General features: G+C 34.5%; 3 protein-coding genes across 3 annotated transcripts in view; 1 reads left to right on the top strand and 2 right to left on the bottom strand.

Moving 5' to 3' along the window:
* The window catches only part of LOC142340611 (poly(A) RNA polymerase GLD2-like), a 303,984-nt gene that overhangs the window by 194,783 nt on the left and 88,137 nt on the right, over window positions 1-21,064 (top strand). The gene's annotated exons all lie outside the window — the stretch shown is intronic.
* Window positions 1-21,064, bottom strand: part of LOC142340612 (uncharacterized) — a 355,986-nt gene that overhangs the window by 269,035 nt on the left and 65,887 nt on the right. The window lies entirely within an intron of this gene.
* The window catches only part of LOC142340606 (substance-P receptor-like), a 129,776-nt gene that overhangs the window by 67,036 nt on the left and 41,676 nt on the right, over window positions 1-21,064 (bottom strand). Inside the window, exon 4 of the mRNA XM_075391293.1 lies at window positions 12,228-12,392. Within this exon, the coding sequence (XP_075247408.1) occupies window positions 12,228-12,392 (165 nt within the window). The remainder of the gene's footprint in view (window positions 1-12,227; window positions 12,393-21,064) is intronic.

Genomic DNA, 21,064 nt, shown 5'->3' with positions numbered 1-21,064 from the left:
ACAAGATGGCTCAACGAGCAATTCAGAGAAGCACATATGAATGCTAGAGAGACACTTGGTTACAAGCAAGAAAGACAGAAAGATATGTATCAGAAAAACGTTTTTGGAGAGGAATTGAAGCCGGGAGAGAGAGTCTGGCTTTTTGCACCCCACAAAGCGAAATCAAAAAAATTCTTCCTTCCATGGGACGGACCGTACAACATCATTGAGAAGACGTCAGAGGTCAATTACAAAATTTCAAAGGATGCGAATGCAAAGAAATGGCAGATAGTCCACTACAATCGATTGAAGCCTGTGAAGGAGGAAGACGAGTTACCCAGAATGGAAACGAGATCATCACATCAGGAGAAATGGCATAGCCGCCAGAATACAAATGACCAGGAAGTTCCCAATGAAGTAAACAATCAAACTTTCACTCCAGAAGTTACATCAAAACGACCCAAACAAGAGAGTCCCTTCAAATGGATGGACGAAGATGAAGATTTTTTCTACTATCTCTTTGCAGAGCGAGAACATTTAACTAAAAGGCCCACTAAGACTAACATAGGAGCAGAACCGAACACTCCGGAACAAGCAACAACCCAAGAGAACCAGTCTCCTTTTGTAACACCAGCCAAAGAGATTGATTCTACACCACTGCCCCAACGACCACACAAGCCAAAAAAATGTCTTGAGGGACCTCAGTGAAATACAGTCAACACCTGCAAGCGCCAAAAGGAAAATGTGCAAACCAAAAACATTTGCAGAACTTTTGGGAACCAAAACTGACGAAACAGTAAACTCCATCGCTAAAACCCGAGAAAGACGCGCAGTGAAATAACCAAAACGATTCGGAATCGACGACAAATAAAAAAAATAATATATATTTATATATATATATATATATATATATATGTCTTTAAAAAAAAGAAATTTGATTAAGTTTCTCTATATAGCATTGCCTAAAAAAATGTAAAGATCAAAAGATGAGCCGAAATTTCTATTAACGAAGGGGGCAATCGTAAAACATATTTGAATAGCACCAATTAAAAAAAAATTTTCGAAGGACTTTCTCAGGAAAGGGACATTACTAATGGGAAAGAAAAAAAAATTGTTTTGAGCAACAACAAAATCCAGGAGCATAACAAACCACTTGAAAACTGTTTAAAAAAAATGACATTTTTTTTTTCGAACAATTTTTCTATCAAGGTATTGTTTCTTTAGGCAAAAGAAACAAAGAAGTTATCACTTATTATTTTTTTCCAAAACGTTCTCCAAACCAAATTTAAAAAGAGAAGTTGTTTTTTTCTCCTAGGTTCTATGCTCTGGAGACGATTGCGGGGTCAGTGAAATACAACGAGGGAATCAGTTCAACTCTTTGGATTAGTATACTTTTTTTGAACTCGAATAAGCGACTCTTATCAAAAAAAAATTGGAAGCGAATTTTCGATCTTAAAAACAAAAAAAGAAATCCCAAACCGCAAAATAGAAACTGGATTACTTAGAAACTGCGTATGTAACAAGGCATTCCGAATTCATTTTAAATTTTTTTGAACCGGGGATAAAAATCAGCAGTATGCGGTACATTCGAACATTATTCACACTGATCTGAGTACTTTTCCTCCCAGTACTGAACCTTTTATTTTAATCTGCCAGAATTTAACATCGTTGTTAATGAATGCAATTTTTAATAGCGCGAAATTAAATTGGGTTCTTTTTATTTGGATGATACTACTCCACTAATGCAACGGTTGTTAATAAATGCAATTTTTAATAGCGCGAAATTAAATTGGGTTCTTTTTATTTGGATGATACTACTCCACTAATGCAAAGTTAAATTAACGAAAAGTATAATTACCAGGGTATACTAGTTTCAACAATTATTACAAGTTCAGTACCACGACAGAGATCTGTTAACTCACTCCTAAATTTCGATTATCACGACAATATAACTATTTTCAGACTGATTTTGGTTACACAACACGCAACACAACAATTATTCGCACAAATTGTTCTCTCTAAAAATTGGCTAAAATTGAGCCGTATATATACTGCTAATCTATGTTTGGTTATGATAGTTTAGTCCTATTTTTACCAAATGTTCCGAATCTTTGTGAGAAAAATACCCTTTTTGGGAAAAGTTTTCAGAAGGTCATTCATGACTTGGATAACTCAGCCCCTAATTTGGGTTTCTAATCCAATATTACGTGGGTGAGAATTTTGGTGTTCAATCCATGATATAATCTTTATCAGATTCAATATTTACTTATTCAACCATTCTCATCAGTTTAAATTTCTTTACCATTATTATCTTTGTACAGTTTCAAATTTAGAATTCGCTTTTGTGTTGGTAATAATTCAAGGTCAGTATTAATTTGGTTCTTTTCCGAAAAACGCTTAAGTTTAACTTTCCATTCCTGCATCCCACCCATCCGTACTAAACTATTCTCCTGAATAGTACAGTACAGTGAAATTAGATTATAAAGTAAATGTATATAACAGCACCATCACCATATTTTGCGGTACAAAATTTTTATTGGACTTGAGTCTTTTGGTTCGCATTCTCTCTAAAATGTCTAGCCTTTCTTCCGTATGAGTTGTCTTCCCAGCATCTCTGATTCGATCAGTGGGCGGATTCTCCATCGGACCTCTCTTTTTTGTTCAAAGTATAAGATTTCTCCACAGTCAAATGGGTTGGATGCGGGAATGCACGCATCCATGATAAGGTCTTGGAATCGCCATTTGTTATGAAGTTGGATCCACCTAGGACTTCGTTTTAGTCTGCTCTGTAATCAGTGGTCAACCTCGTGGTATGTTGTTTTCTTCTCTGTGTATATCATCTTGCTTGCGTCACGAACAGAAGGCTCCAGTGATCAGACGACAAGACAGGAAGACTGGTCGGTCAGCTTTGTTTGGGCCTCCATCATGAGGTGGAGTATTACAACTGATGTAAAGTAGTGGACCAATCGAATGCCTCAACCGTCACACTGAAGGTGCGAGTTAATGCAAGGTTGATATAATACTGAGTGGAGATAAAGTTGATCCTCTGAACATGTTGCTTGTTTCCCTTAACTTTGTTCAAAGAAATCCTAAGTCAACTGTGTAAATTTGTAGCCATGGTTGTAGATGAAGAAATGATGAGAGATTTTTATTGGAGAGTGCATGTTCTTCTACAGTCGTACCGTTCACTCATATATAATCAAATGAAATTTAAGCATCTAATCAATTAGGTTGGTTACTGCGCCAATTGATTGAGTAATATTCTCTCTATATATTTAAAAGGAATAATACAAGAGGACTGCAAGAATTTTTTTCTATATCTAGCAAAACTGCAATTATTCGCACAAACAGCAAAACAACAATTATTCGCACAAATTGTTCTCTCTAAAAATTGGCTAAAATTGAGCCGTATATATACTGCTAATCTATGTTTGGTTATGATAGTTTAGTCCTATTTTTACCAAATGTTCCGAATCTTTGTGAGAAAAATACCCTTTTTGGGAAAAGTTTTCAGAAGGTCATTCATGACTTGGATAACTCAGCCCCTAATTTGGGTTTCTAATCCAATATTACGTGGGTGAGAATTTTGGTGTTCAATCCATGATATAATCTTTATCAGATTCAATATTTACTTATTCAAACATTCTCATCAGTTTAAATTTCTTTACCATTATTATCTTTGTACAGTTTCAAATTTAGAATTCGCTTTTGTGTTGGTAATAATTCAAGGTCAGTATTAATTTGGTTCTTTTCCGAAAAACGCTTAAGTTTAACTTTCCATTCCTGCATCCCACCCATCCGTACTAAACTATTCTCCTGAATAGTACAGTACAGTGAAATTAGATTATAAAGTAAATGTATATAACAGCACCATCACCATATTTTGCGGTACAAAATTTTTATTGGACTTGAGTCTTTTGGTTCGCATTCTCTCTAAAATGTCTAGCCTTTCTTCCGTATGAGTTGTCTTCCCAGCATCTCTGATTCGATCAGTGGGCGGATTCTCCATCGGACCTCTCTTTTTTGTTCAAAGTATAAGATTTCTCCACAGTCAAATGGGTTGGATGCGGGAATGCACGCATCCATGATAAGGTCTTGGAATCGCCATTTGTTATGAAGTTGGATCCACCTAGGACTTCGTTTTAGTCTGCTCTGTAATCAGTGGTCAACCTCGTGGTATGTTGTTTTCTTCTCTGTGTATATCATCTTGCTTGCGTCACGAACAGAAGGCTCCAGTGATCAGACGACAAGACAGGAAGACTGGTCGGTCAGCTTTGTTTGGGCCTCCATCATGAGGTGGAGTATTACAACTGATGTAAAGTAATGGACCAATCGAATGCCTCAACCGTCACACTGAAGGTGCGAGTTAATGCAAGGTTGATATAATACTGAGTGGAGATAAAGTTGATCCTCTGAACATGTTGTTTGTTTCCCTTAACTTTGTTCAAAGAAATCCTAAGTCAACTGTGTAAATTTGTAGCCATGGTTGTAGATGAAGAAATGATGAGAGATTTTTATTGGAGAGTGCATGTTCTTCTACAGTCGTACCGTTCACTCATATATAATCAAATGAAATTTAAGCATCTAATCAATTAGGTTGGTTACTGCGCCAATTGATTGAGTAATATTCTCTCTATATATTTAGAAGGAATAATACAAGAGGACTGCAAGAATTTTTTTTCTATATCTAGCAAAACTGCAGAGGTTTTGCTATCTTTATTTTTTCTGCCAGTTGTTACCCCCTATCTCTGAGGAATTGTTTATTTCCTAAACCGTTGCATTAGCGGAGTAGTATCATCCAAATAAAAAGAACCCAATTTAATTTCGCGCTATTAAAAATTGCATTTATTAACAACGATGTTAAATTCTGGCAGATTAAAATAAAAGGTTCAGTACTGGGAGGAAAAGTACTCAGATCAGTGTGAATAATGTTCGAATGTACCGCATACTATTGATTTTTATCCACGGTTCAAAAAAATTTAAAGTGAATTCGGAATGCCTTGTTACATACGCAGTTTCTAAGTAATCCAGTTTCTATTTTGCGGTTTGGGATTTCTTTTTTTGTTTTTAAGATCGAAAATTCGCTTCCAATTTTTTTTTGATAAGAGTCGCTTATTCGAGTTCAAAAAAAGGTATACTAATCCAAAGAGTTGAACTGATTCCCTCGTTGTATTTCACTGACCCCGCAATCGTCTCCAGAGCATAGAACCTAGGAGAAAAAAACAACTTCTCTTTTTAAATTTGGTTTGGAGAACGTTTTGGAAAAAAATAATAAGTGATAACTTCTTTGTTTCTTTTGCCTAAAGAAACAATACCTTGATAGAAAAATTGTTCGAAAAAAAAAAATTGTCATTATTTTTTTTAAACAATTTTCAAGTGGTTTGTTATGCTCCTGGATTTTGCTGTTGCTCAAAAGTATTTTTTTTCTTTTTTTAAAAAAAAACGTCTCGTTTTGATTGCTTACGGTCCTTTCCTGAGAAAATCCTTCGAAAAAATTTTTTTTAAAATTCGTTTTTTTTTTAATAAATGTAAGAGCAACAACTAAAACGAATTTAACAAAAAAACAACAATTGAGTGACTAGATTTTCAACCAGCACCAAACAACAAATTATAAGCAGTCTATTTTATGTTGCATTTTAGAAAGTTTCTATGAATAACTGGACGTCCGGTTTACAATTCTTTTACTCTGGTCTCAACTTCTCTATGTAGCTTGGGCGCAACCTCTACTGTAGTGGCCGATTTGCTTGCACTTGCTGCAACGCAATATTTTTCTTGCTGCTGTGTGCTGCTGTTCAATGAGATTCTGTTGCCCTCGAAGCAACCTGTGCATGTCCTCCCGAAGCTGCTGTTGTTCTTTGAGGAGTAGCTCTAGCATTCGGAAAATATCCGTACTGCTGAAGCTCTCATCTATGAGCTGGGTCGCGCCTAAGTCTTCACAGCTTCCAGCATTTTGAGGTCTGTTTGGAGTGGTATGGACGATGGCCGTAGTGCTCCACTTGTCCGAGTCGTCCTGGGCTTGCTCCATGGTCAAATCGATAGCCTTGCCTAGGATTACAGATAATCCAATATAAGGCATCTCTCTAAAAAATGTTGCCTGAGTTGTTCGTCTCTATGTCCCTCCAAAAACAACCAGCTAGCGAGGCGATCCAGTTCTGGAGTGCTGATGTTTGCGTCCGTTTTCCGGCACACTTTTACTGCCCTGTCTGCCGAGCTTGTCAAGCTCTCTCCCCTCCGCTGGAAGGCTGGCGGGATTTTGGAGGTGGCATCTGTCATCTCTGTTCCTTGTTAAGGTAGCTTCCTGTCTTTTGATTTATTTTTCACCCTCGGAATCCTTCTGGAATCCGATGGTGAAGAACCAATTTCAAAAAACGTAGTCACAAAGAACCAATTTCAAAAACACAAGATCGGACGGAAAACGTAGTTCCTCAAGAAGGAAAATCAATAAAACCATCTTCTAATCAGAAGAATCCCTCTGTGGTCGCCAATATAGAATCTTAATATTTAAGGTGGAGGTTTTACCCTATTCACAATTCCACAATTGTTCCTAGAATCTATCTTAGAGAAAACTACTGGACTGGATAGTAACTTCACAAAACCTACTACTCTTAACTAGACTGAAGGGTTATACCAGGCCCTCCGTTCAAGTCCTAAAGAAAGTATTTTCAGGCGCTATAGGACGGTAGTCAATTGCTAATAATAATGTTATTAAAATATGTTGGTAATGCCTTTCTATGTTATATGATATTTTAGCTTCTAAGAAATGCTTTACAAAACGAAATAAATTGGTGACTCTAAGATTGAGAATTATACCAGGTCCTCAATTCACTTTCTAATTAATCGATCAACCAATATACTTAAAACAAATAGTAGATGACGTGAAGAGCTCGTTGGTGTTCACTCCACAACCCAACCAGACGAGTATTAACCAACTTGATAGAACGTTAAGACATTGCCCATCAGGTACTTCAGGTTACTGCAGACCTTTTTAATTGTCTACTTGGTTCACCATTCCATACTACATGGGTTAACTTAACTTGCCAAGTCTTCTACGAGCAGGCAGGCCTACCCTCAGAGTGGCTTCACTATGCGGTCTCCTGGAAGGAGCTTGGCCGATTAATACTCTGAGAAATCAATCGTCTTGATGTTGTCCTGGACTCGGTGCTGTCCTCCAGTCCGTTAACCTAACTTAACCTAATTATTGATTGGTTTGTCACTACTTTACTAGTCACCAAACTAATTAAAATCCAATAAATTGAAGCTAGATTGAGTATGATTTCAGATCCTTAGAGATGTATTGTGAAGTTACTAAAGTTGTACAAGTACGCTTTTGATTAACAGAAAACCGAAAGAAACGATTAAGTTTTACCCAGTCCTAATTATTACAAGACTATGGTTCCTTCATAACAACTAGTTACAAATGCCTAAGAGTGCCACGTATCAAAGTGTTTAACAAATATCTACTAGATACCAGTTTAAACTCTACTAATTTATAAGAGAAGGTCCAAAAAGAGAAAGTAGTTGAAAATTTGCTGAGTTAAATTAACGAAAAGTATAATTACCAGGGTATACTAGTTTCAACAATTATTACAAGTTCAGTACCACGACAGAGATCTGTTAACTCACTCCGAAATTTCGATTATCACGACAATATAACAATTTTCAGACTGATTTTGGTTACACAACACGCAACACAACAATTATTCGCACAAATTTTTCTCTCTAAAAATTGGCTAAAATTGAGCCGTATATAAACTGCTAATCTATGTTTGGTTATGATAGTTTAGTCCTATTTTTACCAAATGTTCCGAATCTTTGTGAGAAAAATACCCTTTTTGGGAAAAGTTTTCAGAAGGTCATTCATGACTTTGATAACTTAGTCCCCTAATTTGGGTTTCTAATCCAATATTACGTGGGTGAGAATTTTGGTGTTCAATCCATGATATAATCTTTATCAGATTCAATATTTACTTATTCAACCATTCTCATCAGTTTAAATTTCTTTACCATTATTATCTTTGTACAGTTTCAAATTTAGAATTCGCTTTTGTGTTGGTAATAATTCAAGGTCAGTATTAATTTGGGTCTTGCTTTTTCATGCTTTTTCAAGCCTCCAACTATAGTCAGTCCCATAAAGTTGCATCGCTATCGATCGTTTTCAAAAGTCAAAGGTCAATTTTAAAACATGCATATATCTGGCCAAAAGATGGTCATTTGCATGCCTCGAGTTTTTCGAGCGTTCGCTTGCGTTGAATCTTTATGGGACTTGCTATATCCGAATCAACCTATGTTAATGAAATCCAAGTCGTTAGAATATGGAGCATTAAATTTAGACCTGCGAGCAAATAAATGCCAGAATGCTTAGTAAAAACTGATGAAATAAAGATAATATTCTTTTGAATTATATTAAATTTTTATACAAAAACAAACATTCGATTATCCTCATTTGCAGTAGAGCATTAAACATCAATACATGTAGTGATTTAGATCAATCAATTTGGTTTTCAGCTATTTTTTTTACGTTGTTTATCAGAATTTTTCCTAATTCTGATTCTGACGCCGTACTGATCAAGGCATAAATATTGATTTGTTTTCTTAGGTTTTCACATAGGTTACCTGTAACAATTAATCACTCTTAAGTAATCTTGTTCACATCATAGGATTAAAGATCAAGAACTGAAGATCAAAGAAATGAGAAATTATTAAAATTTGAAAACCAAATAATTCATCTTTTGAAGCTTATGAAGCGTTCTATCTTTAATCTGAGACATGAAAACGGGTTAAATCTTTTAAATACATTGTGAATGCAGTTCATGTAGATATTTTGAAGTATTCTTTGATCAACAGGTTAATTTCAACAACTGATTTCTTAGATAGTTATTAATTTTCCGATATAAAAAGCTCTTAAACTTTTTTGATCAAAGCATTTAGCTTTAAATATAATGATAACTTATTTACTTTAACTATTTCTATGAAAGGCAACAATAAAAGCAAAGAACACTGAATTTTATTGTATTAATGGGAAAAAAAAGTTGGATTAAAACCAGCTCTAATAGTTCGCACAGGAAGCGATCTATTAAATGACCATTGTTCTCAAAGGGGAATTAGGGAAAAGGAAAAATGATCAATATTTGATAATTTGAATTCCAAATGTGGAGAAGAAAAAAAATATTATAATCTGTCAGTCCACAGCTACCGATGAAAAACAATATATTCCTACTCTCAGTTACTTAACAGAACAACATTAATTCGGAAAACGATGGATTAACATCTTTTAATAGTGATCCTTGTCAGATAGTTAACAGAATAGGACCGCAAAAGTTAACACACTTTTACTAAAAGTTCAGAAACTTTTCAGCTATAAGCTGTTTTTTAAGGATCAGAAAAACGTACAGCACAGTCTTTCAATGTTTGAAATTGTGAAATTGTCTAAACTACTTTTAAACCCGCGAAGTTATAAGCTAGATGTAGCTCTATTCCTGTTTTCCTTATTTTTGATTTTTTCTGAGAAATTTTTTTGTTCAACATTATCTCACGCGGCACAGCTCAACTGCATGATTTCACTCACATTTCATGCTGTTCTTTATTTTTTAGGAAAGATTTTAACAAATCTGATTTGATCGCTTGACAACTGGAACGTTATGATGGGTATAAAATACGCGGTAGAACTTCGGAAAAACAAACTTCTTGAGAACACTTTTTGTCTAAACTTCTCCCTACACTCAAAAAAATAAGAACTCAAAAAGAAAAATTGCTTGATATGTTGAATGACAGAATCACACAAAATTTAAGATCAGCTTCAGAAACAAGTCTGATCTTGGAAATTTGCACTATTTTGTTTGCACTTCATTACTCAATGTTTGCAGCATTTTCTAGACTTACTTTCAGGAATTGTTTCATTTTTTCAAGGCTGCTAGTTTTGCAGCTCTCTCCAAAAGATACGGGTTGTCCAACGTTGAGTTATCAAAAAAAATGGTAGCGTAAACTTAAAAGCCCCTTATAATAATTTTGGACGTTGGAACAATAAAAGGCAGGCAATCGATACTGTTTTTTCATCAAAATTGTAGGGGACTTGAAATAGGTTCGAGTAAAATCAATCACTGAGTGAATTTTTTTAACAATAGTGATATTCTTTGATCTACTTTTGCGTCAGGAATCTAAGTGAGACTATAATCAGACGAAAAATTTGTAAGATTGTTTAGTTACCAGTAAAAGTAACAACACCTTTAAGTAATTTTTTGTAACTATTTTTTGATTTTCAAAACATCATTGTAGACACTTTTTTGATGAGTTATGACATATATTGACAACAAGTCTTTGAAAAAAGATCCGACCCAAAAAATTCCGCCTTTTTTCATCAAAATTTGCTCGAGCTATGCTTATTTAGTCCAATTTGTTTACATTTACCGGATTAACAAACCATTTAAAAAACACAATTGAACACATCAATTTTCAGAGAATATATTATGGTTTCAGCCTCTTAGACACTGTCCTCTAGCAGAATTTATAGGATATATTTTTAAAAATTTTTTATCGTTGCTTGTCGTTCTTCTGTAGTCGTTTGACAAATTCTGGATAGCTTTAGGATTCTCTGGCTTCCTATAGATAAACACAGAAAGCTATGTGCTAATTTGATTTGGTATCTAAAATTTTTCACAGCTTTGAAATCAAGTTTTTTAAGAATGATATTTAGACGTATTTTTTAAGTTGTCTTTTGCTGTTGTTTTTTTTTGTTTACTTGTTACCTAGTTTCAACAATTACAGGCTGTATATCAGATTATTGTTGTTGAATAAAAACACAATTGAATAAATTTAGGTTTTTCAGTGCATTGCGTATCGTTTTAATGGCTTCGATACCGGTTTTTAGCAATACATTTTTTTTAATTTAGATTTTTGTTTAATTTAGTTATTTTTTTTAGATCTTTGGCATATTCCGGGTGTTGAAAAATCTCATTTACATTTTTTTGTAAAATAAAAGAGTCCAATTTTTGAATTAGGTTGATAGCTAATGTTTTCATGGCATTCGAAAAGTACAATTTTTTAATAACTTAAGAATTTTTTTAAAATCTTGCCACCTAGTCCCATTTTTCAGAGGCCACATATCTCATTGTTATTTTAGAGAAATTGCAGCTGATTTTTTATCTCGGATTAGATATTGGTAAAATAAGTTAACGGATTAGATAATGGTTTTAATGGTTTCGAGGCCGTTTGCTTGCAAATTGTAATGGATTTTTTTTCTGATTTTGCCCTTTATTTTTGTACATGTACAACACACTCTGAACAATGACAGGTCTCAAAGTTTTTATATTGCAGTATAAATGAATTGAAACCTATTTAAAGATTTTAATTGATATCTAATGGTTTCCATTTATGGAAATTATTTGATATCAGGAAAAATATAATTCTTTAAAATAAATATTGACGTTTTTAATTTTTTGGTCTACTTGTTAGTGAGTGTCATCAAGGACTTGTCCCGTGTGTTTTCTAGTAAAGATCACACTAAATTGTTTAGTGTAGGTTTTATTGACACTGTTTTGACTTTGTTATCATGTATAATATTTTTTTTCAAAAATTAGACGGTGAGTTTTATATGCAATTGTTTGTTGTTATTTGATTTTTTGTTTGTCTTGTCTCGTAGTCTTATTAATGACAGGTCTTATCGGATCGCTAATGTGGTATTATTTACTTTTGTAAGTAATTTGATTTGGATGCAGTTTTTTTATTCATACACCATTTATTCTTTATCAATATGTGAGATTTTTATCAATATGTGCAATAAATTCACTTCACACAAAAGCTCAAAGCAATGCACTCTAATTAATGAAAGTTTTAAATTGTGAAGGTAAATTGTGCTGGTAAAACTAAACAGGTGCTAGCATGTAAACCCCTCACATACGTCCTTTTAAAAATGTCCTGCAGTTGTCAGGAAAATTTTGGTTTTAATTTTGGACTTTAACTTGTTTTTCTCTTAAAATCGTGGTTTAGTTTTTAGTAGACATGGGAAATAGACACAATAAGAAGACAGATTTATATTTTAAACATACGAAATTGGCAGTATCCCCCCCCCCCCCAAAGGAAGCTTCCTCACAAAATTTTTGATGTTATTGTTTGGTATTCTCGACTAAAGTGCACACACGCTTATCAGTTTGTTCAACACAAGCTTACAAAAACGAAAAAAACCGAAAATTTTATTCATGCTCGTAGGAAGAATGGAGGGGGGGGGGTTGAAAAATTGAATGGGTGGAGCTAACCTGTCTATGCTGATAGCAGTCATGCTAAATGTGGATGCAGCTGCGGACATTGGAGCCACCAGACGGACCAGTTTGCAGAATTTGGCGTCACTCCCGAAAAGCCACTGGCCATAGAGATTGGCCAGAAAGTACCACGGCATGTTTAACACAGTGTACATTATGTCACTAAACAACAACATTAACACAATAAACAATAAAGATCTTTCTGTGCTATACCGGGCTGACCTTTCTTGGGAACCATATCCAAGAACCATATATGGTTCCATACCCGGGAAAAGCGGTGAAATGTGGTGAATTTTTGTAGGTTCACCGCCTACTCTAGCGGTGAAATTACATAATTTCACCGCATTTCACCGCAAAATTATGTACGAAATTTGCGGTAAAAAAAACAACTGTTCACCGCTCATCTTAAATATTTTCCGGTTTTTCCTCGACTCGGGTGCAAAAATTTCTTATATGATTTTGCTATGGTTGCCAAGAATTCCTTATATGGTTCCTATAAGGCATCCAAGATTTCAAGTTTGTTTTTTCTTGTTCCCGGAGCACCTTTAAAGAACCCACTCGACATTTAAACCTTTCCACGCTTAATTACATTTTATGGTAAAATGGTACCATATATGGTTTATGGTGGTCAACCCGGTATAGAAACAATTGTCACCGCAAGAGATTTTGTAGTTTGTTGTTCCACTTTAACGAAACCAAATTTCCTGTTAATGGGACAAGAAAACAGCCGGCGTTGACAAAAATACTTGCAACCAAAACCAAATTTACGAAGACGCGTTTCCATTTTTGAAGCGCGTTTTCATAAAAATTTCGACGCCCGTGTCCCGTGTAGTTTGATTTTCGCATGATTTGATCTTATAATTTTTTGAAATTTGATTAATTTTATTATTTTGCGTTTGTCATTGTTAAATATACTCGTGGTTGTCACTGTATTCCAAAATAGCACTTAATAACGTGACTGAGTTGAAAAATAAAACGAAAAAGCCTCATTAATAATCTCATAAAATTCAACGTACTACAAATCAAACTCATGATTAGAATAAAAGTTGCCGATTAGCAGTAACAATATGATGGCTCCTAAGATAATTTAGGTTAGGAATTAGATCTTAATCAGTAATTCAATTAAGGAAAATATTATAGAAATAAATTAATGGAAATATTATAGAAAATATTTAAAATTTTCTTGTTGAAAACTTACGGTTAATATGTCTTACGGTTTATAAGAATTTAATTTCAAAAAAATAATGGTTTCTTGAGATTAGCCAATTTTAATCCATTTTTGCAATCTCTAGGCGTAGTCTCATTATAGAGAGAGATGTCTTATTTTTTCCAAGTGAATTAAAATATAGTCTTTTATAATGTTTAATTGTTTAAATTATTGTTTTTTTGGCGTTCATGGTACGAGCTTTCTTAATTTTTTTTGAAAATTTCCAATTTTTTATGTTCTATTTTGCTGCCTTGTCCCTGTGTCATATTCAAGGCACATCATTGACAAGTCGCATATCACATTAGTGGCGTTAAAGTAAGGCAGAAAAGTTTATATTCATCTTGTTTAGTGAATAAATTTTGATCTTATAAGCTTCATCGCAGTTTCATCGCAAAAATGAAATGTTTTCTATTGATTATTGCAATTGGCTGTTCTTTTTTTAACTCTTTTGGCATTCTGAATAATGACAAGTCTAAGTAAAAAATCTCGCAAGAAGGTATAAATGAGGCCATTGAATGATATCAGTTGACAGCTAATTGCTTTCATGACTTTGAATTGATTTGATTTGAAAAGGTGTAAGCGTTTTTTGTGACTTTGCGCTTTTTTTCTGCCTACTTGTGAATTGTTCTCAATAAAGACTGTTCTTATATCTTTTCTGCTAAAATGCGAGTCATTTAATTTTGTTTACTTTTCATCTGATGCTCTCTTGATTTTTTCATTAGGCTTAGAAAATGGATAGACATTTAGTTTTCTTGTTGTTTTCACTTGATTTTGTTGTTTGTCTTGTCTCTTACTCTCTTTGATGGCAGATCTCATGGGCCCTCTGGTTAGTTATTGTTTCCTTCGTGGTTAGAGCTTAAAGCGATTTTTTAAATGGATACACCAAATATTTTCGAATAATAATAGATTTTTTGAAGGTCTTCTATCTCATCCTCATTTTTTGGTGAATTAAGTCAAAAACTTGGCTGAGTGGGGTCGGAACATTATGTGCGGACGCACATTACCGAACCACCTTGTTTGTTTCCCTTGTTAATTTAAACAATTGGCGTTTTAAATTTCATGTTTATGACTTTTTAGAATCACTATTGCTCTTCAATCTGTTCTTGCAGTTAAAGATCTATTCCTCGACGTGGAAATCATTTCTGAGGCATTTTTCACACACATCTTTTTGTTGAACAGCTTTAATAATTTAAATATTTTAAATACTATTAGACGTTTATTCATTATGCATCAAAAACTAAATCTTACTGTCAAAAAACATGAATATCTTTTTTGTTACAAATCTTGTTTTGTTTCCTGAAATCGTTTCCTATCTTTTCCAATTAATTATTTAAACACATTAAAAAATATATAAAAATTGATTGTTGAGTACTCGCTCAAGGTTTCCAAACAATGTTTTTATTTGCTAAGACGTTCAATGCATCTATTTGGTAAATAAAGTCAGGACATGTCAACATACTGAGAATAGCCATTGAAATTACCATTTTGTTTTTTGTTGTTAACATGGTTTTATTAGATGCACAAAAATTTGGGACATGGTCTCATAAAAACCGATGGGATAAAACCGATCTCTTGACAAGAAAGGAAACTGACAGGTTGTTTCATGTGTACACCTAAATTTGCCAAAATATTTTAAAATATCTTAGTAGTAGTAGTCAAACTTGTGCTGTATAATAACTGTTTTACATTAAAAAGTGAAAAAAAAGAATGGACAATGGATGGACTAAGAACCTGAAAACAGTAAAACTCAATGTCAAATTGCTGTGGATTAACTACCAAAAAATTAAAACCTCTGTCAAAACAAACATCGGTTTAATAGATTATCGAAATAAAAAACCGAAATGTCAACTCTAAACCAAAATTTAAAAAAAAATGTCTTAAAAATTGTAATCATTCGTTACTAAAACCATCCTTTGGTAATAGGCTAATAGGCTTCCTTTGAAACCCCCAGTTAAAGCAGTAAGACAAAACAAAAGGCGAAAGATTGCTAAAACGTGGCTAAAAATCAACAAAATAGCATAAAACACATTTTAACTTCCAGAAAACTTCAAACCTCTGTCAAAATAAGCCTCAACTTAATAAAATATCAAAATCAAAAATGCAAAAAATAACTCTTAACCTAAATTAAAAGAAAAACCTTCTAAAAAAGCAGCATGTGAACAAAAAAATTGCTTGCTTAGAATATTACGTTCAAATTTCAATTTCTCGCTTTTTCCAAGATAATAGTATGAAAAAGCACTCTCTTTTCGCTCCGTTCTTATTTTTTTTCGGAATCAGAAATCATACCGCTCATTTTTTTCACGCGTTTCATTTACTACAAATTTCACTGCAATGAATTTGATTTTTTAAAAAGATTTCTCCATTATTCTCTTTTGAGTTGTAATAAGACTCACCCAATACAATTCAAATTTTTGCATTGTAAAAAAATAGCAACTCTGTCTTCAATTTTTTGTTTCTGGTCAAAGAATACAGAAAATTTGAGAACAGAAGAAATGGAGAGAACTTCAAAATATAATGCGAGAAAAAAAGCAAGGAACTTATTGCATTTATTCATGAAATTCACACTTAGTCTTAAAACCACTTAATCGCTTAAAATCCGTTTGCCGTGAATTAAGAGATAAGGCTGGTTTTTTGGTAGACATTCGATTTCACGCCAGATCATTTTTTCTAAAAGAGAAGAGGTCGTTTCAATTTAAATTCAAAGACATTCCTAATTCACAAAATTCAATTATTTTTATGTTTAAAAAGTAATTTCCCTTGCTGACTCGCATTAAGAAAAACCACTTGAAAAGTAATCAACAAATGAATTATTCTGCACGTTTTTCAAAATCCAAACTAAATTAAATTTTTTGGTGTTTCCATCAATAATTTTTCCAATTTTTGCAAGGGTTGGAGGAATTAGTTTATGAAATCCCTTATTGAGAGATTCGGTTCCCTTTTTAAAAATTCTTGTACGTTTTTGAAGCGGCGGAGAAATGCATTTAACATTGAAAGAGATTTTGTTTGCTTTTATTTCTCACCAGAGATTGCACATTTATTAAAATCAGATGATAATGTTTTGAAGAAACGCTTTTTTTGTTATTGACTGCTTTTTTGTGACTGCCTGTCGAAAATGTGACCGACTCAATAATAATTTTTAAAGTCTTTAGCTAGACTTTTAAGTAGGCATCACCTTTTGAATAAACAGCCGTTTTGTATTTTGCTTCGTTCGCCCATCGATATAATACAATTAGAGGAAATAAATAAATCAAGATTTGATGGTATATTTTGTAATCTTTTTCTAATCAATTAGTTTTTCGTTGTAAAATTCAAAAGCTTCAAAGAGGGAAAAACATTTTATTGACATTGGACGCTTAATTGTGTCTGCAATTTAAATTTCTAAAGACCGTTTGTGGAGGACATTCGTCTTTTCACTAAAAATGGCTTTAGATTTCTCCAATCCGATTTTTATAATTGTTTAGTATATATTTAGCAGAGTACCAAACTGACTTGTTGATCGTTTTATAATCTAATTTGCTCTCCTATGCAGAACTTATATGAGCTGGTTCTGTGTTTTGCTGTTCAGTCAAGTTTAAGAATTCTATGCTGAAGTTTGCCATGTTCAGTTTTTAATGAACTATGAACAGAAGACTGTCATTGAGAAAAATTTCCGACCATATATGGTCCGCAGCATAAAGGTGAAACACCAGTGAACGTTTCAAAGGTCAGAGGTCAAATTTAAAATATGCACATATCGGAATATCGTTGTCCATATGAATGTCAGGAGTTTTCCGAGCGTTCACTTGCGTTTCTATAAAAAAATCTTAACTCAAAATGCTTCTGAAGAATAATGACTCGATTTTGACTTGATTTCTATATAAAGATAATTTTTTAGCTCCATGATTTGAAGCTGTTGAGCTGTTACGTAGTAAATTTTAGCCAATCAGAATCGAGTATTTCTAAACTTTAAAATAAGAATTAAATACGTTCTAATATACGTAGAACGTTCCGAAAAAGTTCATGTAACCTAATTTTAAGTAAATATAACCACGATATGTATCGATTAAACTGGTTTTCGGCTTAAGATTTTTAGGTCATCTAGACAATTGTTGGATGAATACGAACTGACTTGACGTCAATGACATCAGACGAAAAAACCTGTTAAAAGAGCATCAAAAAATCTTGCCGTCTAAGTTTCACTTGTTACATTGAACTTCATAATGCTTATACGTTGCTTTATATATGCTAACAATACGTTGATATGTATCGTTTCTTGATAAATTGAAGTTTTCGGAAGAGTGTTTTACACCTTCAACATTGGTGCCGCTCTGTTATCGAACCATTTATATTTGGTGCTGAGACCGGCTTTTAGCCTAATTGTTATGATAAACTTATTAAGAAGATATCGGATATGAGTGCAGAACCATCGACTACCTCTGCTAACATAGGTGCCGATAGATCTTCCGCGAGCATCTACTAATTCTCCTGCAACTGCGAAAAGTGCATCTTCAACAGCAACAGCTACAACCAACGGACCTCAACCTATCGGTAGCCAGCTAAAAAGAACAAAAGAAGAAGCGCTAAGAACAGATCTGCAGGGGCCCCAAAAGTCATTGAAGGACGAAAGCGGGGCTTCTACAGTGACTTCGACGACGAAGAAGCGCTTGGTGAGAACGGTGGTTTTTACATGGGCGGAGGCGTGGGAGCTCCCCTGTTTGATCCCCACTACGGCGTGGAGAACCTGCAGCGTGACTTTTCCTCAGAAAGATTCAAGATAGATACCTTCCCATCATACTCTCAGCCTCCTTCCATAGAATACAGGCGCTAGCATTGGAGATGAGTGAGATAATTGGAGCAATAGAGAACAGCGACTTCATCTTCACAACATTATAAATATAACCAGATGGAGATGTGCGTTAACCCGCTGCAGGAAGAAGGTCTCAAAAAACTGTAAGACGGAAAATATTCTTTTATATTTCGCATTAAATTCATAATTCTATCACAAAATTTAGACGGCAAGAAACCCACCCTGAACTTTTTTTTGGATATCGCATGGGGTAAAAAAACTTAAATACTCCGTGTAAAAAAAAGTAGGTAAGGGGACCCCCGCAAACTTTTGAGAAGAAAAAACACCGATTTGAATTTTTCGGTAGATTTAACAAAAAATTCGAAAAAATTGATACAGTTGGTTCGTATAGCAAAAAATAACTTCTGATATAGAGAAAATTGAGAGAAAATAATGCTAAATTGTTCAATTTTGAAAATTTTTGGTCTATTTTGAGGCAATTCAAAAAAAAATAGAAAGTTATTACCGAGTATTGATAAACCGTATTTTCGAGCATAAAAGTGTCCAGTTTAGTGGATAATCGTTCCGTATTCAAGATATTGCAAAAAATTGACCAAAAATAGAAAAAAATTGGACAAAAGCATAAATTTTTGACAAAGTTGTCAAAAGTCAATTTCTCCAACAAGAAGGTTCGTTAATTGAGTGAAACTCAATACACAGAAAAAGTTGTGAATATTTTCAAAACCTCCCGCCTGCAAAAAATTATCGAGTTCCCATAATTTTTCTCATCGCTCGTTTATGTACCGTTTTTCGTCCGCGTCCTTTTCGTCCTTTAACCTTTCAATTTTCCGTGTTCCGTTTTTCTTTACAAAAACGTCGCTCTCCCAAAACGTTGCGTTCCGTTTTCTTCCGCTACTTCTCAGGACTTCGATGTACTATGTCATATGTGATGAAGTATGTTGTTGTTTTTGCTGTAGTATGTTGAGTATGCTAGCATGCTGGTTTGTTGTTTAGGTCTTATAGCTTTGTAGGGTGTGAATTAAATCTGTTCTCGGGTTACGGCTGGATTGTCCTTTGACTTTTAAACTTTAATAATTACCAGCCCTCCTGTTGTATTATATTGATTTTGCTGCTGTATGTTTGTGTGTACCTGAATGATTGCTAGTTGGTTTGGTCTCGTTGCCGTCTAGGGTGTGACTTAAAATTAATCTCGAGTTACGGCTCGATTGTTTCTTGACTTTTCCTACTGTCTTAGTCTACAAATACACTATTGTAGTTTATTCAATTTTGCTGTAGTTTGTTTAATACCGTTAGTATGCTGATTGTTTGTTGTGGTTTGCGTTTTGCTAGGATGTGACTCAAGTTTATTCGGGAGTTACGGCTAGTAAATTTCTCGACCTTTTCATCCTTTTATTGTACCACTGCATTGCCGTAAATTAAATTGTTGTTATTTTAAGCCCTTGAATGAACTATGCTAGATTGTCTTGCAGAAGCTTATCTCCTTCTTCCTAGGGTGTTACTTAAGTTTCTTCTGGAGTTACGGCTAGGTTGTTTGATTGAGTTTTTCCTGTGGTCTGCTAACATAGTTCTTTCCGACCTCATTTCCCGCCCGTTCGTTCCCCACCGTCCCGTTTCGTTGAGTTGCGCGTTTTTCGCTCGACTTCCCGTCCGTGCTGTTTCCGCTCCGTCACGCACTGCTCGCTCGACATCTCGCTTGCTCAGTTTCCGTTTCGTCGCGCGTTGCACGCTCAATTTCCCGTGTGTCCTTTGTCTCCCTGCGCGTTGAGCGCATAGCGTTCAGCGCTCCACTTCTGTTTTTATCGGGCACTGTGTGCTCGACGATCTTTTCTGCTCTTTGGGCGGTTTGTTTTACAAACCGTCTACAGTGTGCTGTGATTGGTGTCTTTTGCATTGGGTTTATTTTGCGTGGACTTGATTTGTTTGGAGTGTGCATATAATATATAATCGTTTGCAGTGGTAGTTTGGCCGGTCTTTTGAAACAACAACATCGTGATGTCTAATAGTCCTGATCAAAAAGTCAAAAAGTTGAACGCTGCCAGGTCAAAGCGTGAAGTTGAATTGCATGCTATACATGAAGATATCCTTAATTGTATAAATAGTCAAAGTAGGCGAGTGAAAGTTGAACGCCTAGTAACAAAGTGCAACGAAGCATTTATGACTGTTGTAGACAAAAATGAGGACATGATTGCATTTTCTGGAACAATGGAGGATCCAAGTGCACTTGTTCCTTCATTAGAGTTTTACTTTGAAGCAATGACAACTAAGAACGACCAGATACTCACTTCAGCACGAAACTACATCAACTCTGCTGATGATAAAGTGAGTGAGTTCCAGGAACCAAGGGCTTCCATTCGTTCTAGACTTCCCTCACTGATGGCCTCGACAAAAACATCCAGTCAACGTAAACATAATTACGTTATTGCCAAAATGAAGCGCGAGGAGATCAAAAAAGAGAACGAAGCAGCCATTCGCCTCGCTAAACAGAAAAAACAAATGGAATTAGATGAACTGGAGGAAAACAACAGGAAGCGGTTGGCAGATGCAACTCTGCTAGAGTTTGAATTGCTGGTTGCTGTTTTCAAAAGTAGCCACTCTGAAACAACTGCAAGTGCCAGGAGCTCTATGAGAAGGAAAAGGCTATCTAAAACTGGATCAATACTTCACTTGCTTTAGGTTTTAACAATGAGGAGAAAACTAGTGAACCAGACGTTATGATTAACCCACCAGAATGTCCTAGCCACAACAACGGCAAACAGCGGAAGATCAGAACACTAAAATTTCAAAGCATTCTATTCCAAAAAGTTGTTGGGACAATTACATTTCAAGCTATGAGACCTTTCT

The sequence above is a fragment of the Convolutriloba macropyga genome, chromosome 6, assembly GCF_964194025.1.
Source record: "Convolutriloba macropyga chromosome 6, txConMacr16.3, whole genome shotgun sequence".
Taxonomy (NCBI): domain Eukaryota; kingdom Metazoa; phylum Xenacoelomorpha; order Acoela; family Convolutidae; genus Convolutriloba; species Convolutriloba macropyga.
This window is presented reverse-complemented; position numbering and strand designations above follow the sequence as displayed.